The sequence below is a fragment of the Chlorocebus sabaeus genome, chromosome 8, assembly GCF_047675955.1.
Source record: "Chlorocebus sabaeus isolate Y175 chromosome 8, mChlSab1.0.hap1, whole genome shotgun sequence".
NCBI classification, from domain to species: Eukaryota; Metazoa; Chordata; class Mammalia; order Primates; family Cercopithecidae; genus Chlorocebus; species Chlorocebus sabaeus.
In genome coordinates this window covers 55,807,027-55,832,087 of record NC_132911.1, presented here as the reverse complement: position 1 = coordinate 55,832,087, position 25,061 = coordinate 55,807,027, and the positions used below count along the sequence as shown (strand labels likewise).

Genomic DNA, 25,061 nt, shown 5'->3' with positions numbered 1-25,061 from the left:
AAGTAAAGAAGATTTTGTTTTCATTTTATTCTATTACTGCCATTCTAGCATCCTATAAAATTTTCCTGATATACTTCTCCTTGGTCCTAACATTCCCAAGCAAATTACTTCATCTTTGTTCTATACTCCTTGCATTAGAGATAGAAATTCAGCTCAAATTAGTTTATCAAAATGACAGTTCCTGGTGTCAGGGATCTGGAAAGTCAAGGAGTAAATTTGGTCTCAGGCAATCCTGGGTCCAGGGTTTTGTTTTTTTCTTTTGCTATTTTGACCCTATGTGTTTCCTGGGCTTTATCCCTAGGCTGGCGCTTTCTAGTGTGGACAATATGAGTTAGTGGCCCTAGATGCTCATTTTCCTTAGAGCTCTGAACCCCAGAGACAGAATATGACTGTTTTATTCAGCAGCCACGTCAATGCTTAAAAACCCCTCCTGCTGGCCTTGCTTGGGTCATATGTTCCCCATGGAAGAAACAGTATGTCCGTGGAGGTGCTGCCCCCAGTCAACCACCCTGTTCTGGGCAGGAAGAGGCCCCTGCTTGACGTCTTTACCATAATGACATGGAATGGGGAGACTCATTCTCCAACTGATAGAGGGGCTCTAGGCAGGGCAGTCCCTAAGCCTTCCAAGTGTGCATGGCATTTGTTTGATCCTCTGTTGCATCACAAACACTATACATCCTAGTCCTGTAATAACTTCCTTATCATCCCCCCACTGAACTACCTGGCTCAGTAGCAGGGATCCTATCTTGCTTATCTTTGCATCCTTATTACTTAACATGATAGGTGGCACGTAGCTGACACCCAATTATTCACATTCTGAATAAAAAAGATGTGAATTCATGAAAGAGAATGTTGGTTGTGGAGTAACGTCTCTCTCAAACTAATTCTTCTGTTGATTTAATACTTCATAGAAGGCCATTGTATTCCTGTACTGTGAAGAAAAATTAAGTAATTAATAATTTTAGGTAAATTCAAACAGTGGTGTTGAGTCGATATGTGACATCTAATACATCGATTATTTTCCAAACTAAATGTACTCAATTGACATGCTGCCATGTATAGAGTTTGTTTTACTGGCATACAAATAAAACCTAAAATAAATGGTGTAACTGTCTTTAACACTTTGCAGAGCTCTATAAGTAGCCACATTTGTCTGGCATCCTGTGACAAGCATATGGCCCCAGAGATGCAAAATTTTCTGTAAACAGTGCACCTCCCTAATGATTAGTGTATGATGTGCACTCGTTCTGTCTTAATTATATTTAGTCCTTTAGTACTTACGTTTGATCATAAAAGGAGATTTAACTTTCAAGCTTCTGGAAATAATGGCAGAATACAGTCAACATATTGTAATTGTTCTTCACCTTTTTATGTTCCCAGAGACTTGAGGTTTAACAGAATAAGAGAAATTCCAGGGAGCGCCTTCAAGAAACTCAAGAATTTGAACACTCTGTGAGTACTTATTGCTTATCTGTAAGGTTCCTAAAATTATTTGCTGGTTGGATTGAAATTTACCATGAAAATCATTCTGAGCATCAAGAACAGCTAGTAGAAGAATGACACCTTGTAGATGTCTTATAACTGGGAAAATTCTGCTGCTTCTTTACACTGCCTATGTTTTTTATAACCTTTTGAACGTGGAAGAGATTCTTATTTATCCAATTTATTTGTTTTCTATTGGTTTAGAAAAGCTTCACGTGAAGAAGAAATAGAGAGAAGGAGGAGTTAAATAACTTGTCTATGAGTCCCTTGGCAAGAAAGCAACAGAAATGAAATTAAAATTCACAACCTCCTAACTGCAAAGCGCATGCTCTACTCAGTATGCTACTAGGCCTTCTTATTTGTGATACTCTAAAACAAAGAGAAACTTTAGAATCATATAGAGATGCTGTTTTATGATAGTTTTTAAATGAAAAAAAAAATCACATAGAGAAAAAATGACAACTTTAGGGTTAAGCACCGATAAATGTTTCCAAGTTAAAAGGCATTTATTTTATTCACTCAAGAGTATCTTTTATCTATTGTGGGCTACCAGTTGGCTGGTTTTGTATTTGGATCCAAATGCACATGCCCCTGCTATGATAGAACTGATGGTCTGACATTGTGGGGCAGTCAGGTAGCCAACACCCAACTGTAATATGTCTGTAATAAAAAAATCTCTATGTATAGTAAGTGCTATAAGGAGAAGAGACCTATGAGAGGTGACGACCGGAGGTTCAATGTGTAAAATCTTCCTATGCTGCATTTAGATTAATCCACTGAGTGAACACACTGAAAGTTAAGAATGTTCAGTGAGGCTAGACCCATGTGGGTGTGTTTGTCTTCTTGTCATAATATTCTCATGATAGAGTTAGCAATTTTATCAACTTGGCGGAACTCACCATATTCAGGTCAAGCTAGCCCTTCTAACTTTAGAGTTGAGATCATAACTTTACACTTGTGTTTCTCCCATCTGGTTTCTTTCCAGTAACTGATGCCGGAACACACATATTTTTATCACAGTGTCTCTGTTTGGGATGATGTAAGAACATAAGAAAGTAAGGACTGCAGGGTTTATTCTTTGTTTTAAAATAAAGCAATGATTATCAAAGTGCAATTACAAAACCATTTCCTGGAGTGCCTGTGGACATGCAAATTCCCAGCCCTCTTCCCCAGGGATCTTAATTTAGGGCTTCTCAGGATGGGCCCAAAGATCTGCATTTGATTATTATTGTTTTTTTCTTTGAAACAGAGCCTTGCTCTGTTGCCCAGGCTGGAGGGCAGTGGCTCGATCTTGGCTCACTGCAACCTCCGCCTCCCAGGTTCAAGCAATTCTCCTGCCTCAGCCTTCTGAGTTGCTGGGATTACAGGTGCCTGCCACCACATCTAGCTAATTTTTGTATTTTTAATAGAGACGGGGTTTTGCCATGTTGGCCAGGATGGTCTCAATCTCCTGACCTCGTGATCCACTCGCCTTGGCCTCCCAAAGTGTTGAAATTACAGGCATGAGACACCGTGCCCAGCCTATTGAGTATCTTCTAATGAGTATTTCTGGGGTGTCCAATAGTTGAATAGCACCATCAATGAAGCCTTTCACCACTGTCTACTGAAACATCTATATGATAGATAACCAAATATTTTATTCATTGATTAAATGGTGAATATGATAAAATGTTTTCAAATATTTTCATTAGAGATAGTTGCCATTTAAAAAATTCGAGGAGTGTGACAAACTGATAAAATCTATTGGGGTTTGGCCACATTTTGGAGTTACAGTACACAATTATCGATGAACATTAATTATTGATGAATAATCCACTTCTTCACTTGGCAGAAACCATGGATAATATTAATTTGTTTCTAAATATTTTTTACTAGAAAACCATAATAAAATAGTAATTACGCTGTTAATTGTAAGCCTCATTTTATACCAGTTGCTTTATATACATTATCTATATTCCCTTCTCTCATGCTTTGTGGTGTTACTATGTTCATTTTACAGATGAGGAAATTGAGGTTCCTGGCTGTAACGTAATTTACCCAAATTAAGGCAGATAGAAAGGATCAGAGTCAGGGTTCCACACAGTTTGAACTGTTAACTGCTGGCTATATGGTTTCTCATGATAGCATTCAGAAGAGTACTTCCCTGGAATACAGATGGTAGATCATTTAAACAGTAAGTTGTGTGTACATGTGGTTGGTGTGTGTGTGTGTGTGTGTGTGTGAGAGAGAGAGAGTCAGAGAGAGAAAGAGAGAGAGATTTCTGTCTAGAAAATGAGTTAAGCAATGAGACACCACTCCTGAGGCTTCAGAGGAATTTCTGTTAGACAAGTTAAGTGAAGACTCAAAGGTCTTTACTAATTTATTGTAAAAGCAAAAGAAATAAGGACACATTTTTTAAAAATAAAGTTAAAATTTTCATGAAGAATATTAAAAATTTTGACCATATGGCTCCTATACCAACATAGCATCACAAAGCGAAATCAAGCATCTGGTGATTCTATTTCCTTGGGTTGCCTTTATAGTAAATTGCATAGAAACTCCATTGTTTTCTTACAATTTAAAAAAATGCCAACCACATTGCTTCTATATTGTAAAAGAGAGGGTTTTCTCAAAAAGAGTTGGCATTTTTGTATTAAACAGAGCTTGCTAAGAGGTTTACTTAATAAAAAATCTGGAAATGTTATGTATTGCTGGAGCGTAAGTACTAGAGGGTAATATCAAGGATATGTTATCAGACCCTGAATTTCACCCGCTGCAGCACAGCGAAGTGGTGCCTGGCAGAGCTCTGTGACTTGCCAGGGTGCCTCCGCCTTCCAGTTTCTGGATGAAACTGATAAGAGTAATACATTTGGGAAACAGGCTCAAATTCAACTGTGGACAACACAATTATGCTTATAAAAAAGATGATTGAGCCCTGGAGGAACAGCAATAGCTAATAAATGCCAAGGACAAAAGGTTAGACTATACCACAAAAATAAAATAAATGCATGCCACTATTTAAATAGCAACAACAGAAATACGAAGATCTGATTCTAGGACTGACACTCCTCACTCATCTGCATTCTGGAAGGAAGGCCTAATTGAAAAGCAAGGTGAAAAGAACCTTGAGAAGAATGTCAAATGGGAGGAGCTGGGGGGTATTTCTGGTCCTTCCAATTGTTTTGTGAAGTGTAGCAAGTTATCTAACTCCTTAAACCTTAAGTTTACTAATGTTTCCTCTGACGTTTTATTTTGAAAATTTCAAAGCTACCCAAATCTCAAAAGAAGGGCTTGATAATTGCTGTGTATCTTTTACCTAAATTCACCAGTTAACATTTTGCCACATTCACGTTTCTCTCTCTCCCCACACTCATCTATGTCTGTTTATTCTAATTTGGCTGAATCTCTTCCAAATATATATGCTACGCTTTATTCCTAGGTAAGATATATAGATATAGATGCAGTATGTAGAATGTTTAAATAAGTATCACATATAGTTAGTTAATGTATGTATTAATATTATTGTTAAATGGTGTTAAATTATATGTTCTATTTATTTCATGCTAGTAGATAAAATGCAATTGAGTTTTGTATATTGATATTGTCTCCAGTGACCTTACTAAATTAAATCTCACTAATTCTACTCATTTGCTTATATCCTTTGGATTTTTGTAAGTACACAATCATGTCTTTTGGAAATAAAAAGTTTTCTTTTCCAGTCTGTATATAGTCTCAGGGGACAGCACGTGATATTAGTGGTAGTTTTTTGTGTAAAGCTTGTATTGAGAAGATAGTGGCATATGATGAGCTAGTGATTGATTTGTGACAAAACCGCTGATAAGAGTTAGGTCATTTTGTCTTTGCTCTTACCGAATTCAAAAGTAAATGCATTATTTTCACTTTTGCTGTTCAACAATCAACCTTTTCACCAGTGGCTAATAGACTAATTTATCTCCACAAATTTGGCACTGCAGCATAAATTGCACTGAGCTTCACCAACATTAAGACCAATTCTTCTGCCTATTGACCCGATCTGATCCTAGATGTAGTTCTCTTAGGGCAATTTCCACAAGCAATAGGGCCTGAGCACTGAATACAGTGCTAGCTTATTGGAAGATGGTCATGGTAAGGCAATGTAAAAAGGACTCTGGCTGATCTCTTCCTGATAAATTTCTCTTATTATCCTACAAAACAAAATCACAACATCAGGAGAATAAAACCAAGTTAAATGGTCTTATCTATTTTTCAAAATTTATTGTCGATCATGGCAGAAACAGTATGGGTGGCTATAGGGTGAATGAGAAGAATCAGGGCAGATCAGAGTAAACTTCCAAATAGTTGACTTTAAAATCTACTGGAAGACTTATTTATTTATTTATTTTTATCTTTGCCTGTACATTGTTAAATTTTGAGTATTACTCTTAATCTCTTGACTTTGTCATTATTTTGCTCTATACAATAAAGGAGCATTTAAGATATAGAACTGTAGAATCAATTCAAAGGTGAATAACTGGATTTTTTTATTTTTGAGACAAAGTCTCTATTGTTGAGGCTGGAGTACAGTAGTGGATCTCAGCTCACTACAACCTCTGCTTCAGGAGTTTAAGCAATTCTCCTGCCTCAGCCTCCCAACTAGCTGGGATTACAGGCATACACTACCATGCCTAGCCAATTATTTGTATTTTTAGTAGAGATGAGGTTTTACTATATTGGCCAGGCTGGTCTCAAACTCCTGACCTCAGGTGATCCACCTGCCTCGGCCTCCCAAAGTGCTGAGATTACAGGCATGAACCATCATGCCTGGCCTGGATTTTCTTTCTTTCTTTCTTTTTTTTTTTAATTATTATTATATTTTAAGTTCTAGGGTACATGTGCATAACGTGCAGGTTTGTTACGTATGTATACTTCTGCCATGTTGGTGTGCTACACCCATCAAATCTTCAGTACCCATCAACTCGTCATTTACATCAGGTATAACTCCCAATGCAATCCTTCCCCCCTCCCCCCTCCTCATGATAGGCCCTGGTGTGTGATGTTCCCCTTGCTGAGTCCAAGTGATCTCATTGTTCAGTTCCCACCTATGAGTGAGAACATGCAGTGTTTGGTTTTCTGTTCTTGTGATAGTTTGCTAAGAATGATGGTTTCCAGCTGCATCCATGTCCCTACAAAGGACACAAACTCATCCTTTTTTATGGCTGCATAGTATTCCATGGTGTATATGTGCCACATTTTCTTAATCCACTCTGTCACTGATGGACATTTGGGTTGAGTCCAAGTCTTTGCTATTGTGAATAATGCCACAATAAACATACGTGTGCATGTGTCTTTATAGCAGCATGATTTATAATCCTTTGGGTATATACCCAGTAATGGGATGGCTGGGTCACATGATACTTCTAGTTCTAGATCCTTGAGGAATCGCCATACTGTTTTCCATTATGGTTGAACTAGTTTAAAATCCCACCAACAGTGTGAAAGTGTTCCTATTTCTCCACATCCTCTCCAGCACCTGTTGTTTCCTGACTTTTTAATGATTGCCATTCTAACTGGTGTGAGATGGTATCTCATTGTGGTTTTGATTTGCATTTCTCTGATGATGAATGATGATGAGCATTTTTTCATATGTCTGTTGGCTGTATGAATGTCTTCTTTTGAGAAATGTCTGTTCATATCCTTTGCCCACTTTTTGATGGGTTTTTTTTTTCTTGTAAATTTGTTTGAGTTCCTTGTAGGTTCTGGATATTAGCCCTTTGTCTGATGAGTAGATTGGAAAAATTTTCTCCCATTCTGTATGTTGCCTGTTCACTCTGATGGTAGTTTCTTTTGCTGTGCAGAAGCTCTTTAGTTAATTAGATCCCATTTGTCAATTTTGGCTTTTGTTGCCGTTGCTTTTGGTGTTTTAGACATGAAGTCCTTGCCCATGCCTATGTCCTGAATGGTATTACCTAGGTTTTCTTCTAGGGTTTTTATGGTATTAGGTCTAACATTTAAGTCTCTAATCCATCTTGAATTAATTTTCGTATAAGGAGTAAGGAAAGGATCCAGTTTCAGCTTTCTACTTATGGCTAGCCAATTTTCCCAGCACCATTTAATAAATAGGGAATCCTTTCCCCATTTCTTGTTTTTGTCAGGTTTGTCAAAGATCTGATGGCTGTAGATGTGTGGAATTATTTCTGAGGACTCTGTTCTGTTCCATTGGTCTATATCTCTGTTTTGGTACCAGTACCATGCTGTTTTGGTTACTGTAGCCTTGTAGTATAGTTTAAAGTCAGGTAGCGTGATGCCTCCAGCTTTGTTCCTTTGACTTAGGATTGTCTTGGCGATGTGGGCTCTTTTTTGGTTCCATATGAATTTTAAAGCAGTTTTTTCCAATTCTGTGAAGAAACTCATTTGTAGCTTGATGGGGATGGCATTGAATCTATAAATAACCTTGGGCAGTATGGCCATTTTCACGATATTGATTCTTCCTATCCATGAGCAGGGTATGTTCTTCCATTTGTTTGTGTCCTCTTTTATTTCACTGAGCAGTGGTTTGTAGTTCTCCTTGAAGAGGTCCTTTACATCCCTTGTAAGTTGGATTCCTAGGTATTTTATTCTCTCTGAAGCAATTGTGAATGGTAGTTCATTCATGATTTGGCTCTCTGTTTGTCTGTTACTGGTGTATAAGATGCTTGTGATTTTTGCACATTAATTTTGTATCCTAAGACTTTGCTGAAGTTGCTTATCAGCTTAAGGAGATTTTGGGCTGAGACAGTGGGGTTTTCTAAATATACAATCATGTCGTCTGCAAACAGGGACAATTTGACTTCTTCTTTTCCTAGCTGAATATCCTTGATTTCTTTCTCTTGCCTGATTGCCCTGGCCAGAACTTCCAACACTATGTTGAATAGGAGTGGTGAGAGAGGGCATCCCTGTCTTGTGCCAGTTTTCAAAGGGAATTTTTCCAGTTTTTGCCCATTCAGTATGATATTGGCTGTGGGTTTGTCATAAATAGCTCTTATTATTTTGGATGTGTTCCATCAATACTGAATTTATTGAGAGTTTTTAGCATGAAGGACAGTTGAATTTTGTCAAAAGCCTTTTCTGCATCTATTGAGATAATCATGTGGTTTTTCTCTTTGGTTCTGTTTATATGATGGATTACGTTTATTGATTTGCATAGGTTGAACCAGCCTTGCATCCCAGGGATGAAGCCCACTTGATCATGGTGGATAAGGTTTTTGATGTGCTGCTGGATCCGGTTTGCCAGTATTTTATTGAGGATTTTTGCATCGATGATCATCAGGGATATTGGTCTAAAATTCTCTTTTTTCGTTGTGTCTCTGCCAGGCTTTGGTATCAGGATGATGTTGGCCTCATAAAATGAGTTAGGGAGGATTCCCTCTTTTTCTGTTGATTGGAATAGTTTCAGAAGGAATGGTACCAGCTCCTCCTTGTACCTCTGGTAGAATTCAGCTGTGAATCCATCTGGTCCTGGACTTTTTTTGGTTGGTAGGCAATTATTGCCTCAATTTCAGAGCCTGCTATTGGTCTATTCAGGGATTCAGCTTCTTCCTGGTTTAGTCTTGGGAGAGTGTAAGTGTCCAGGAAATTATCAATTTCTTCTAGATTGTCTAGTTTATTTGCATAGAGGTGTTTATAGTATTCTCTGATGGTAGTTTGTATTTCTGTGGGATCGGTGGTGATATCCCCTTCATCATTTTTTATTGCGTTTATTTGATTCTTCTCTCTTTTCTTCTTTATTAGTCTTGCTAGCAGTCTGTCAATTTTGTTGATCTTTTCAAAAAACCAACTCCTGGATTCATTGATTTTTTGGAGGGTTTTTTGTGTCTCTATCTCCTTCAGTTCTGCTCTGATCTTAGTTATTCCTTGCCTTCTGCTAGCTTTTGAATGTGTTTGCTCTTACTTCTCTAGTTCTTTTAATTGTGATGTTAGAGTGTCAATTTTAGATCTTTCCTGCTTTCTCTTGTGGGCATTTAGTGCTATAAATTTCCCTCTACACACTGCTTTAAATGTGTCCCAGAGATTCTGGTATGTTGTATCTTTGTTCTTATTGGTTTCAAAGAACATCTTTATTTCTGCCTTCATTTCGTTATGTACCCAGTAGTCATTCAGGAGCAGGTTGTCCAGTTTCCATGTAGTTGAGCAGTTTTGATTGAGTTTCTTAGTCCTGAGTTCTAGTTTGATTGCACTGTGGTCTGAGAGACAGTTTGTTATAATTTCTGTTCTTGTACATTTGCTGAGGAGTGCTTTACTTCCAATTATATGGTCAATTTTGGAATAAGTGTGATGTGGTGCTGAGGAGAATGTATATTCTGTTGATTTGGGGTGGAGAGTTCTGTAGATGTCTCTTAGGTCTGTTTGCTCCAGAGATGAGTTCAATTCCTGCATATCCTTGTTAATTTTCTGTCTCGTTGACCTGTCTAATGTTGACAGTGGGGTTTTGAAGTCTCCCATTATTATTGTATGGGAGTCTAAGTCTCTTTAGAAGTCTCTAAGGACTTGCTTTATGAATCTGGGTGCTCCTGTATTGGGTGCATACATATTTAGGATAGTTAGCTCTTCCTGTTGAATTGATCTCTTTACCATTATGTAATGGCCTTCTTTGTCTCTTTTGATCTTTGATGGTTTAAAGTATGTTTTATCAGAGACTAGTATTGCAACCCCTGCTTTTTTTTGTTTTCCATTTGCTTGGTAGATCTTCCTCCATCCCTTTATTTTGAGCCTATGTATGTCTCTGCATGTGAGATGGGTCTCCTAAATACAGAAAACTGATGGGTCTTGACTCTTTATCCAGTTTGCCAGTCTGTGTCTTTTAATTGGACCATTTAGTCCATTTACATTTAATGTTAATATTGTTATGTGTGAACTTGATCCTGCCATTATGATATTAACTGGTTGTGTTGCTCGTTAGTTGATGCAGTTTCTTCCTAGTATCAATGGTCTTTACATTTTGGCATGTTTTTGCAGTGGCTGGTACCAGTTGTTCCTTTCCACGTTTAGTGCTTCCTTCAGGTTCTCTCATAAGGTAGGCCTGGTGGTGACAAAATCTCAAGCATCTGCTTATCTGTAAAGAATTTTATTTCTCCTTCACTTATGAAACTTAGTTTGGCTGGATATGAAATTCTAGGTTTAAAATTCTTTTCTTTAAGAATGTTGAATATTGGCCCCCACTCTCTTCTGGCTTGTAGAGTTTCTGCTGAGAGATCTGCTGTTAGTCTGATGGGTTTCCCTTTGTGGGTAACCCGACCTTTCTCTCTGTCTGACCTTAAGATTTTTTCCTTCATTTCAACTTTGGTGAATCTGGCAATTATGTGTCTTGGAGTTGCTCTTCTCGGGGAGTATCGTTGTGGTGTTCTCTGTATTTCCTGGATTTGAATGTTGGCCTGCCCTACTAGGTTGGGGAAGTTCTCCTGGATGATATCCTGAAGAGTGTTTTCCAACTTGGTTCCATTTTCCCCCTCACTTTCAGGCTCCTGAATCAGACATAGATTTGGTCTTTTTGCATAATCCCATACTTCTTGAAGGCTTTGTTCATTTCTTTTTCTTCTTTTTTCTCTAGATTTCTCTTCTCGCTTCATTTCATTCATTTGATCCTCAATCACTGATACTCTTTCTTCCAGTTGATCAAGTCGGTTACTGAAGCTTGTGCATTTGTCACATATTTCTCATGTCATGGTTTTCATCTCTGTCAGTTCGTTTATGGCCTTCTCTGCATTAATTATTCTAGTTATCAATTCTTCCACTCTTTTTTCAAGATTTTTAGTTTATTTGCACTGGGTACGTAATTCCTCCTTTAGCTCTGAGAAGTTTGATGGACTGAAGCCTTCTTCTCCCATCTCATCAAAGTCATTCTCCATCCAGCTTTGATCCATTGCTGGCAATGAGCTGCATTCCTTTGGAGGGGTAGATGCACTCTTATTTTTTGAATTTCCAGCTTTTCTGCCCTGCTTTTTCCCCATCTTTGTGGTTTTATCTGCCTCTAGTCTTTGATGATAGTGACGTACTGATGGGGTTTTGGTGTGAGTGTCCTTCCTGTTTGTTAGTTTTCCTTCTAACAGTCAGGACCCTCAGCTGTAGGTCTGTTGGAGATTGCTTGAGGTCCATTCCAAACCCTGTTTGCTTGGGTATCAGCAGCAGAGGCTGCAGAAGATAGAATATTGCTGAACAGCGAGTGTACCTGTCTGATTCTTGCTTTGGAAGCTTCCTCTCAGGGGTGTACTCCACCCTGTGAGGTGTGGGGTGTCGTTCTGCCCCTAGTGGGGGATTTCTCCCAGTTAGGCTACTCAGGGGTCAGGGACCCACTTGAGCAGGCAGTCTGTCTGTTTTCAGATCTCAACCTCCATGTTGGGAGATCCACTGCTCTCTTCAAAGCTGTCAGACAGAGTCGTTTGCGTCTGCAGAAGTTTCTGCTGCTTTTGTTGTTGTTGTTGTTTAGCTGTGCTCTGTCCCCAGAGGTGGAGTCTACAGAGAGAGGCAGGCCTCCTTGAGCTGCTGTGAGCTCCACCCAGTTCGAGCTTCCCAGCGCTTTGTTTACCTACTTAAGCCTCAGCAATGGCGGGCGACCCTCCCCCAGCCTTGCTGCTGCCTTGCCTTTAGATCACAGACTGCTGTGCTAGCAATGAGGGAGGCTCCGTGGGCATGGGACCCTCCCCTGGCCTGGATTTTCATTGTCCAAAGAATGTGTCATCTGTGAAACAGATCAATAATGAGAAATTTTCTAAAGTCAATAAAATGTTTAATCAAAAATAAAAAGTAACATAAATACATAATTTAAAAGAAATAGCATTGATGTATGCACAATTTGCAATACTAAATATATTGCAGACTCCCCCCCAACTAGAAATATAAAATTAAAAATTATAAAAGGATTTTCTCTTTATTGTAAACATGTTATATGTGAAGTGTTGTGGTACGTGCTTTACAATGACTAAATATTTGACCTTGAGTAAATTGTTTTACTCCTTGGATCACAGTTTCTTCACCTACAAAGCTAAGAGATTATGTCTTCTAGTAATAAACGTTTACCCAGTTTCCAAAAGAATAAAAGATGCAGCTATAGGCAAGATTCAAAAGGAAAACTGTTATAATTAGAGGTTAAAAAATACAGTATGTTTAATGGGAACGTTTCATCTCATAACAGGTGTGTTATTTGCCGACTTTCCTCTTTCAAGCTCAAAAGGCTGTTTTCAGATTCATGAGAAAATGACAATTAAACCAAGGCTGGGATCTATGTTGGTACTGCAACTACTGCTGTTTTTTCCCTTGAGCGTGTCTTGTCTGAAGGGCTGAAGACACAGTTACCAGCCAAAGAGGTTTCTCTTTTCTTAAAGCATGCTGTTTGACATGGAAATTTTACTAGTTTTTCTTTAAAAATCCCTTAAAAGTTAATGATGAAATGTTTGCACCCATATTAATTGTTTCATCCTCTTATTCATTGTTCTTCACTTATGTGTCCTGTTAGTAGAAGAAAAAGCAAAGTATGTAAGTAGGAAATGTATGAGCACTAAATCAAATTTGGAATTTCTACCCCTTTGTAATTTTTTATTATGTTGTTTAAATGTGATTTTTGATATAGTTTTTAAGCATAGTAAAACATTTTAGTAAAAACGCATGAAATCACTATAACAGCATAAGTATAAACATAATGATAGCTTTTAGAATCTTCTACCTGGGTGAGAGCTCGAGTTCTGACTTTCATTAGCTATATGATATTAGTTTCCATATCTATAAAAGAGGATAATCATAGCTCATATAATTAATGTAGTGATTAAACAAAATAATACATTTAAAATACAGTGTGAGGATGCAAAGAAGCTATATTAATTTCCCAGGGCTGCTGTAAAAAAAATCATCAAAGCCTTGGTGTCTTAAACTAAAAGAAATGGATTCTCTCACAATTCTAGAGACCAGAAGCCTGAAACGAAGGTGTGGGCAGGACTGCCTTCCCTCCAGAGGCTCTGCGAGAGAAACTTCTCCTTGCCTCTTTTTTGCATCCAGGGCGTGCTGGCATTATTTGGTGTTTCTTGCCTTGAGGCCATATCACTCCAATCTCTGCTTCTATCTCTCGCTAAGAATTGCTTTCTATTCAGTGCCTGTAGAGTCTCTTGCTTACATGGATAGTTGTGGTTGGATTAAGGGCCTACTCTGAATAATCCCCTGTTTCAAGATCCTTAATTTAATGACATCCCTGAAGATTCCTTTTCCTTGTCAGATAAAATTAACAGATTCCAGGAAGTACGACCTGATATTTTTGGGTGGCCGTTATTCAGCCTACCACAGAAAGGTAAAAGTTTATTATCATTAGTTATGATTGGTGGTGGTAGTAATAGGAGCAATAAGAGTAATTATAGTAGTTGTACTGTAAGAGTAACATATTTAGACACCCTAATTTTGAGTTGCAAAAAGAATGATGCATGAAACTATCTATACTTTATGTGACTTTAGAAACTAATACCATAAAAGGAAACATTATATGAAGCCCAAGACATCATACCATCTAAGAATCAAATATTCAATATTTTACAGTGCTCTTCTTGATATTAAAAAATAGGCAAAAAATAAAAAGAAAGAAGCTAATACTGTTGAGTCCCTTCTCTGTGTCTAACTATAAATTCTAATAATAAATATTAAAAATAAAGTCAGTATTATGGAGACACTGTTGTAAGTGTTCTTCATTTACTTGCTGACTTAATAAACCCCATGAAGCACTATCATGATCCTTATTTTACAGCGGAGGACACTGATGCACAGAGAAGTCAGCTAACTTTGTCAGTCTTGCAGAAAAATGCAGTGGTAGATCTTTCCTTGACACGGTGGCTCTGGCTACAAAGTTCATGCTCCTAGACAGTCCATAATACTGCCCCTCATACACTACCGTCTCTATGTGATTTGGGGAAATTTTAACTTCTGCGTTGTAAAATGATGACTCACATTTTTCTACATTATGCAAATATAGAACCTGCTGTATTTTCCAAAAGGCTTGCACAGTGCTCAGTGGAACGGTTTAGTTTTTTTCTGCCTCATTTTGGGGAACTCCTAGAACACACAGGTGAAGCTTCAGCAGCACAATTACCATCACTCACCTTCTCTGAGAAGTTCTCTTCACCTTCATTTCCCCCTTGGTCCAACTTCTTGTCATGTGTTGGTATTTTGATACTGGCCAAAAATCGGGAGAGAAATTTCTGGGGTGGATGCCAGGAAAATTTGACTTATAAAAGCTCTCTGATAGGCACATCCCAGATATTTCTTGGCTCTAAGATGTGGACTTTACTAATTGGGCCATGAAGTCTCCTTAGAGACTTCTTATGATTTTCCTTTGACTCAATTTATGTTACTCTGAATTTATAGACCCTGTATAAGGGATGATACATCCTGGTTTCCAAAAGAAAGCTCCAAAATTGTGAAAACACCCAAGAGCATACATTTCTCTTAAAAGTATGTTGTATCCTTTTTACAGCGTATCTATGTACTGAAGTACCAGTAGTAATAGACATTTGCACTCTCAGGCCATCGGCTCTCTCTTCACTCTTGCTGCATTGAATAAAAACCATCCTGGCCCCTTTCCACAACCACCTGTGCCCTAGATCACTTCCCTTCTCTCCCAGGCAGTGGCAGATTCTTGCGATTGTCCCCTATCTCTCCTAATCATCAGTTTGTCATTTTCTTTTGTACTTTTCACACAAACATACTGACATTTAATAAATTCTGTAACATGAAGAAATAACTTCCTCTGATCTGACATCTCTCTCCCTCTCTCTTGCTATCTCCTTATTTTCCTGCTCCCTTTAGGAGCAAGGCTCCTAGAAGTGTTGTTATTTCTCCTTCTATCTGTGTGCTTTCCTCCCTTCCTCTCTTGAACCTACCCAGGTCAGTCTGGAGCACCACACACCACTGAAAGGCTGTCTCCCAGGTAAACATCGACTGCCATGGGTGCCCCAGCCCGTGGGTATGCTTCAGTGCTTGTTTTGCTTGCCCAATCAGTAATATCTGAAACAGGGGTGAACTCCTCCTTTTTGAAATATTTTCCTTAATTGCACTTTGTGTTATCACTTGTATTAGTTGGCTATGGCTATCATAACAATATGCCACAGGGCAGGTGGCTTTAAATACAGAAATGTGTTTTCTCACAGTCCTGGAGTATGGAAGTCCAAGATCATGGTGCCAGCAGGTCTGGTTTCTCCTGAGGCCTCTCTCTTTGGGGTGTAGATGTCATCTCTCCCCGCATCCTCACTGGCCTTTTCTCTGCACACAGATATCCTGCTGTCTCTTCCTCTCCTTATAAGGACACAAGTGTTACTTGATCAGGGCCCTGTCCTTAAGACTTCACTTAACATTAATTCCTTCTTGAGGGGCCCTACCTGCAAATTTAGTCACATGAGGGGTTAGGGCATCAACATACACATTTCGGGGAACACAGTGCATCCCATAACACAGCCCTTTCCTTGGTATCCTCCTAACCCATGGCATGTCTCTTGTTTTCCTTTCCCTCTGTCTTTCCTCTTCTTAGTCTTTATGCTGCAGTGCCTCACAGCTCAGCACGCAGCCCTTTCCTTACGCTCCCCTTCGAGGTGAGCATGTCCAGAACCATGGTTTTAAACACTGGACCCTCCACATTTGTGTTTTCACTATGACTTTGAACTTCGATTTCATATAACTGGCTGCACAACATCTGAGGCTTGTCAGTATCCCGAGCTCAGTATTTACAAAATCAAACGTTTGATTCATATATTTTACCAAATTTGCTCCTTCTGTAAATTTCTCCATTTCAGGCTGTGTTACTTTTATTCTATCAGGTGGCCTGTAATGTTAAAGTCATTCTAATCTCCTCTCTTTACCTCAAACCGTACATCTATCAGCAAATCCACTTCATTCTGTCTTTAAATATACTTTAAATCTGATCTGTTCACCACCTCACTGCTATCAGCAGTCATCTGGCTTCACTGCCTTTCACCTAAAGCCAAAGCTAATTAAATGGTCTCCCTGCCTCTTTTTACCCGCTCCTCAAGCAGCCGTGTGATCCTCTAAATAGATGTTATATCATCTCAATCATCTGCTCAACACCATCCGTTGATGGTATGATGGTTAATTTTAAATTAATTAGATTGCAGGATGCCCAGTTATGTGATTAGACATGATTTCTAAGTGTGTCTGTGAGGGCGTTTCTGGAAGAGATAAGCATGAATCGGTGGCCTGAGGACAGCAGATGGCCGTCCCCACTGTGGGTGGGTGCTATCCTATCCACTGAGGGCCTGCATAGAACAAAAAATCAGAGGGAGGAGGAATTTGCACTCTGCCTGAATGCTGAGCTGGGACATCCATCTTTTGCCCATGGCTCTCCTGGCTCTCAGGACTTCAAAACTGGAATCTGCACCATCAGCCGGCCAGCTCTCAGGCCTTCAGACTCTACGACAAGCTTTCCTGGGTCTTCAGCTTGCAGAGGGCAGATCATGGGACTTCTCGGCTTCCACAACCATGTGAGGCAATTCCTGTGTAAATCTTCTTTTTTATATCTCCATATATTTCCTATTGGTTCTGTTTCTCTGGAGAACCCTAACTGATTGAAAAGTCTTCTCTTCCACCTACGGATTCGTGTCCCGGCCATAACCTATATGGCCCTCTACAATCAGCCTGGGGCACTTCTCTGACGTGAGCTCCTAGACTCAGCCCGCTTCACGCTGCTGCTGCTACTATAGGCTTCTATTTTTTAAAAAATATAAATATCGGCCAAGTGCGGTGGCTCATGCCTGTAATCCCAGCACTTTGGGAGGCCGAGGTGGGCAGATCACGAGGTCAGGAGATCGAGACCATCCTGGCTAACATGGTGAAACACCATCTCTACTAAAAACACAAAACATTAGCTGGGCATGGTGGCGGGCACCTGTAGTCCCAGCTACTTGGGAGGCTGAGGCAGGAGAATGGTGTGAACCTGGGAGGTGGAGCTTGCAATGAGCCGAGATAGCGCCACTGCACTCCACCCTGGGAGACAGAGTGAGACTCTGTCGCAAAACAAAAACAAACACAAAAACAACATATATATATATATATATATATATATATATATATATATATATATATCTCAAATGTGCCTTTGCTGCAGGGTTTATATATTTGTCCTGATCTCTACCCAGACTATTAGAGACTGGCATGACTGTCTCCTTCACTTTGTTTAGTTCTCCGATCAAATGTGACCTTTTAAAATATTATAATTGTTTTATTTTACTTATTTAACTTTATTTATTTATTTATTTATTTTTTGAGCGCCCGCCACCATGCCTGGCTAATTTTTTGTATTTTTAGTAGAGACGGGACTTAACTGTGTTAGCTAGGATGGTCTAGATTTCCTGACCTCGTGATCTGCCCGCCTCGGCCTTCCAAAGTGCTGGGATTACAAGCGTGAGCCACTGTGCCTGGCCTTTATTTTTAATTGAAAAGTAATCATTTTATCTATTTATGAGAATGAAAATTAATATTGCTATTATGGAAAACAGTATGGAATTTCCTCAGAAAACTAAAATAGGTTTCACAAAATAGTTACTATAGCTAATAAATCAATGTCTCACATTTGCAAGTACAAGATCAATATATTCATATGTAATTTCAAGGATCCCCAGGTTAGTGTGCAGTAGCGCGATCTTGGCTCTCTGCAGCCTCAACCTCCTGGGCTCAGGTGATCCTCCCACCTCAGCCTCCTGAGTAGCTAAGATTGCATGTGTCTGGCTAATTTTTTATTTTTTAGTGGAGATGGGGCTTTTATTGTGTTGCTCAGATTGGTCTTGAACTTCTGGACTCAAGCAATCCTCTTGCTTTTGCCTCCCAAAGTGCTGGGATTGCAGTTGTGAGCCACCACAAGCAGCTTCAAAATTGTTTTGGCTATTTGCGGTTGATATGGTTTGATTTGTGTGCCCACCAAAATCTCATCTTGAATTGTAATCCTCACAGTCCCCAAGTGTTGAAGGAAGAATCACGTGGAGCTAATTGAATCATGGAGGCAGTTTCCCTCATGCTGTTCTAGTGACAGTGAGTGAGATCTCACAAGATCTGATGGTTTCATAAGTGTCCGGCATTTCCCCGTCTGGCACTCACTCTCTTTTCTGCTGCCTTGTAAAGATGGTGTTTGCTTCTGCTTCACTTTCAGGCATGATTGTGAGTTTCTTGAGGGCTGCCCAGCCATGCAGAACTGTGAGTCAATTAAACCTCTTTCCTTTGTAATTCACCCAGTCTCAGGCAGTTCTTGATAGCAGCATGAAAATAGACTAGGGGTCCCTTGAAATTCCATATGAATTTTAGGATAGGTTTTCTACTTCTGCAAAAAAAAAAAAAAAAAAAAAAAAAAAAAAAAAAAAAAAAAGTCATTGGAAATTTTACAGGGATTGTATTACATCTGTGTATCACTTTGGTAGTTGTAATCTCAACATCTTAAACTTTCCAGTTCATAAACATGAAGTTATTTTTCATTTATTTAGGTCTTCCTTATTCTTTCATGAATATTTGTAGTTTTTAATGTATAAGCCTTTACCTTGGTTAAATTTATTTCTAGACATTTTATCCTTTTTGATAATATTATAAGTATAACTGTTAATATCCTTTTCAGATTATTTATTGCTGATGTACAGAACACAGCTGATTTTTACATGTTGATCTTGTACCTGCAACTGTGATAAATTGATTTATTATCTATAGTAGTTATTTTCTGAAATCTTTGAAATTTTCTAGACACACATTATGCCATCTGTGAATAGAGATAGTTTTACTTCTTCTTTTCCAGTTTGGATGCCTGTATTTCTTTTTATTGCCTAACTGCTCTGGCTAGAACTTCCAACATAGCGTTAAATAGTAGTGATGAAAATAGGCATCTTTGTCATGTTCATGATCTTAGGGGGAAGGTTTCTTTAACCATTAAGTATAATATTATCTGTGGATTTTTTGTAAATATCCTTTGTTATGTTCAGAAATTTCCTTCTATTACTTTTTTTTTTGAGTATTCTTTTTTGATTCTAAAAGGGTGTTGAATTTTGTCAAATACTTTTTAGGTATCATTTGATAGGATTGTGTTTTCTCCTCCATCATTCCATTAATGTGGTGTATAACATTGGTTGATTTTCTCATATTAAACTATCTTTGCATTCTTGGGTTAAATCTACTTGACCCTGGTGAATAATGGTTATGTTATGCTTTTTATTCAATTTTCCAGTATTTTGTTGAACAATTTTGCATCAATATTACTAAATGATATTGCTCTGTGTTTTCTTGTGGTGTCTTGTCTGTGTTTAGTAGCAGGCTAACACTGAGTTAAAAAGCATTCCTTTCTCATCTATTTTTTTGGAAAATTTTGAGAAGAGGTGGCATTAATTCTTTAAATATTTGATAAAATTTACCAGTGAAACGATTTGGTCTTGAGCTTCTCTTTGTTGTGAGGTTTTTGATTATTGATTCAATCTCTTAAAGAGTACTTTGCCTCCCACTCAGATTTTCTACTTTTTTTGGAGACAGTTTTTGTAATTTGTCTATTTCTAATAATTTCTCTATTTTATCTAGGTTATCTAATTTGTTGGTGTACAATTTTAATAGTACTCTCTTATATTTTATTTATCTCCTTTAATAATGTCAGTAGTATTTCTTCAGTTTTTATTTTTCTTGTTTTCATGGTTAGCCTAGTTAAAGTTTTTAAAATTTTATTGATCTTTTCAAAGAACCACCTTTTGGTTTCATCGACTCTATTTATTGTTTTTCTCTTCTCTATTTCATTTATCTCCACTCTAATCTTAATTTTCTTCCTTCTGGTTGCTTTGCATTTAGCTTGCTTTTCTGTCTCTAACTCCTTCAAATGTAAAGTTAGGTTATTGATTTGAGATCTTCTACTTTTTGAAAATGTAGGCCTTTAGAGTTATCAATTTCTCTCTGAGCACTGCTTTCACTGCATCCCATAAGTTTTGGTATATTGTATTTTTTGTTTTCATTTGTCCTAATTATTTTTAAATTTCCCTCATGATTTCTTCTCTGACCCATTTGTCGTTTAAACAGTGTGTTGTCATCTGACATCATACTGGATGGGCAAAAGCTGGAAGCATTCCCCTTAAAAACTAGAAGAAGACAGGATGCCTACTCTCACCACACGTATTCAACATAGTACTGAAAGTCCTATTCAGAGAAATCAGACTAGAGAAAGAAATAAAAGTCTTTCAAATAGGAAAAGAAAAAGTCCAATTATCTGTCTTCACTGACAATATGATTCTGTACCTAGAAAACCCTAAAGATTCCACGAAAAGGCTCCCGGAACTGATAAATAACTTCAGTAAGGTTTCACAATACAAAGTCAATCTACAGAAATCAATATCATTTTCTATACACTAATAATGTACAAACTGGGAGCCAAATCAAGACTGCAATCCCATTTTCAATAGCCACAGAAAAATAAAATATGTAGGAATACATCTAACCAAAGAGGTGAAAGAGCTCTATAAGGAAAAGTACAAAACACTGCTGAAAGAAATCGTAGATGACACAAACAAATGGAAAAACAGTCCATGCCCATGGATTGGAAGAATAAACATTATTAAAATGGCTATACTGCCCAAAGCAATCTACAGATTCAGCGTTATTCCTATCAAACTACCAATGTTATTTTTCACAGAATTGTAAAAACTATTCTAAAATTAATACAGAACCAAATGAGAACCCGAATAGCCAAAGAAATCTTAAGCAAAAAGAGCAAAGCCAGAGGCATCACGTAACTCAACTTCAAACTATATTATGAGGCTATAGTAACCAAAACAGCATGGTACTGATTCAAAAACAGACATATAAACCAATGGAATGGAATACAGAACCCGGAAAGAAAGCTGCACATCTACAGCCAACTGATCTTTGACAAAGTCAACAAAAATAAACAGTGGGGAAAAGACTCCCTATTCAATAAATGGTGCTGCAATTACTGGTTGGCCATATGCAGATGAATGATACTGGATCCCTACCTTTCCTTGTATAAAAAAATAAGTTCAAATTGCACTAAAGATTTAGATATAAGATCACAAACTCTAAAAATCCTAGAAAACCTAGGAAATAGCATTCTGGACACTGGACTTGGGAAATAATTTATGACTAAGTCCTCAAAAGCAATTGCAACAAAAACAAAAATTGACAAACAGGACCTGATTAAACTATAGAGCTCCTCCATAACAAAAGAAACTATCAACAGAATAAATAGCCTATAGGATAGAAGGAAATATTTACAAACTGTGCATCCAATAACGGTCTAGTATTCAGAATGTATAAGGAACTTAAATAAGCCAAAAACATATAACCCCATCAAAAAGTGAGCAAAGAACATGAACAGACACTTCTCAAAGGAAGACATACAAGTGGCCAACAAATATATGAAAAAATGCTGCACATCACTAATCATCTGAGAAATGCAAATCAAAACCTCAATAAAATACCATTTCACATGTGTCAGAAGGGCTATTCTTCTTCTTCTTCTTCTTTTTAGAGATGGGATCTGACTCTGTCACATAGGCTAGAATGCAGTGACATGATCATAGCTCACTGCAGATAATGGCCATTATTAAGAAGTTAAAAAACAACAGATGCTGGTAAGCCTGCAGAGAAAGGAGAACACTTATATGCTGTTGCTGGTAATGTAAATTAGTTCAGCCTCTGTGGAAAGCAGGTTAGAGATTTCTCAAAGAATTTAAACTACCATTTGACCCGGCAATCTCATTACAGGATATATACCCAAAGGAAAACCAACTGTACTACCAAAAATACACATGCATTCATATGTTCATTATAGCACTTTCATGATAGCAAAGATAGAATCAACCTAGGTGCCTATCAACAGTGGATTGGATACAGAAAACGTGGTACACATAGACAATGAACTACTATGCATCCAAAAAAGAGAATGAAATCATGTCCTTTGCAGTAACATGGATGCAGCTGGAGCTCATTATCCTAAGCACATTAATGCAGAAACAGAAAAACCAAATACCATGTATTCTCACTTGTAAGTGGGAGCTAAACATTGGGTGCATATGGACATAAAGATGGGAACAAACTGACTCTGGGGGTATTAGAGTGGGGAGAGAGGGAAGGGTGAAAGGGCTGAAAAGCCACATATTGGGTAACGAGATCACTATCTGCATGACAGGATCATTTATACTCCAAAACTTAGCATTACACAATATATCCAGGTAACAAACCTATACATGTGCCCCTTGAATCTAAAATAACAGAAAATCTAAAATTACAGAAAACAAACAAAAAAAAAAAAAAAAAAGAAAAGGATATTTAGTTTAATTGCCACATATTTATGAATTTTCTAGTTTTGCTTCTGTTATTGATTTCTAAATTCATTCTATTTGGTTAGGGAAGATATTTTGTATTATTTCAATCTATTAAAGTTTATTAATACTTGAATGTATGGTTTGATATGTGGTCCATCTTAAATGTTCCATAAGTACTTGAAAAAATGTTTATTCTTTAACTGCATTGTGGTGTAAATATTTTTATTTATTTTTGTTTTTTAAATTATTTATTGATTGATTGAGATAGGATCTCACTCTGTTGCCCAGGCTGGAGTGCAGTAATGCAATCATAGTTCACTGCAGCCTTGAACTTTTGGCTCAAATGATCCTCCCACCTTAGCCTCCTGAGTAGCTGGGACTACACGCATGTGCCACCATGCCTGGCTTATTTTTCTTAACATTTTGTAGAGACAAGATTTTGCCATGTTGACCAGGCTGGTCTTGAACTCCTGGGCTTAAGTGATCTGCCTGCCTCGGCCTCCCAAAGTGCTGAGATTACAGGCGTGAGCCACCGTTGTGGTGTAAATATATTTATATAGCCTGTTGTGGTGTAAATATATTTATATAGCCTGCTAGATGTAGTTGATTTACAGTGCTTTTCAAGTCTTCTATATCATTATTTATCTTCTGTCTAGATGTTCTACCCATATTAAAAGTAGGGTATTGGAGTCTTCAGCTACTACTATAGAACTATCTCTTTCTCTCTTTAGTGGTCCTTTTTTCTTCATATAATTTGGGGCTCTGTTGTTTGTTGTTTTGGACTCATAGCCAAAAAAATTATTTGCATCATGTTTTAAAAGTCATTCTGCTGCTCTCTGCCTTTTGATTGGAGAATTCAATCTATTTATATCAAAAATAATTATTGGTAAGAAAGGGCTTACTTCTGTCATTTTCCTGTTTTCTGTGTGTTTTACACCTTTCTTGTTCTTCTTCTCCTCCATTAGTACCTTCTTTTGCATTTAATTAATTTTTTATTTTACTGTTTTGATTCTGATCCCATTTCCTTGAGAAATGAGACATGAGGTAATTGATATCAACTTAGCTTCAATAGCATAAACTCTGCTCCATACAATCTGTACCTCCACTGTTATGTTGTTACTGTTACATTTTACACCTTTATTATGGGGTGCCTGTGAACATAAATTTATAGTTATTATTTTATGCATTTACATTTTAGATCATATGGGAAATAAAAAGAAGACTTAAACCTTGAAATATAATAATTCTGTCATTTGTAATTATCTATATAGTTATCTCTCCTGGATATTTTCATTTCTCTGTATTGTTTAGAGCTGTTATGTAGTGTCCTTTCATGTCAGCCCAAAAGATTCCCACTAACATTTCTTGTAGGATAGGTCCACTAACAATAAAATCTCTTAGCTCTTGTTTATCTAGAAATGACTTAATATTCTTCTTTTTTTTTTCTTTTTTCTTTTTTTTTTTTTGAGACGGAGTCTCGTTCTGTCGCCCAGGCTGGAGTGCAGTGGTGCGATCTCCGCTCACTGCAAGCTCCGCCGCCTCCCGGGTTCACACCATTCTCCTGCCTCAGTCTCCAGAATAGCTGGGACTACAGGCGCCCGCCACCACGTCCGGCTAATTTTTTTGTATTTTTAGTAGAGACGGAGTTTCACCGTGTTCGCCAGGATGGTCTGGATCTCCTGACCTCGTGATCCGCCTGCCTTGGCCTCCTAAAGTGCTGGGATTACAGGCGTGAGCCACCGCGCCCGGCCAGTATTCTTCATTTTTAAAAAGCTTTTATTTTAGATTCAGGAGTACATGTGCAGCTTTGTAATACAGGTAATTTGCATGTCATGGGAGTTTGGTGTACAGATTATTTCATTACCCTGGTAATAAGCATCATACTCAATAGGTAGTTTCTCAATTTTTTTCCCTCCTCCCATCCTCACCCTAAGTAGGCCCTGGTGTCTCTTATTCTCTTCTTTGTGTCCATGTGTTCTCAATGTTTAGCTTCCACTTATAAGTAAGAACATGTGGTATTTGGTTTTCTGTTCCTGCATTAGTTTACTAAGGATAATGGCCTCCAACTCCATCCATGTTGCTGTAAAGAACATGATCTCATTCTTTGTAATGGCTGCATAGTATTCCATGGTGTATATATACTACATTTTCTTTATCCAGTTTACCATTGATGGCTGTTTAGGTTCATTCTGTATCTTTGTTGTTATGAATAGAGCTGTGATGAACATAGGTGTGCATGTATCTTTATGACAGAACAATTTATATGTCTTTGGGTATATACCCAACAAAGAGGTTGGTGGGTCGAATGGCAGTACT

At 37.9% G+C, this 25,061-nt stretch overlaps 1 protein-coding gene across 1 annotated transcript in view; it reads left to right on the top strand.

Annotated features, from left to right (window-relative positions):
* The window catches only part of PXDNL (peroxidasin like), a 508,882-nt gene that overhangs the window by 171,344 nt on the left and 312,477 nt on the right, over positions 1-25,061 (top strand). Inside the window, exon 2 of the mRNA XM_073018080.1 lies at positions 1,381-1,452. Coding sequence (XP_072874181.1) covers positions 1,381-1,452 — 72 coding nt within the window. The remainder of the gene's footprint in view (positions 1-1,380; positions 1,453-25,061) is intronic.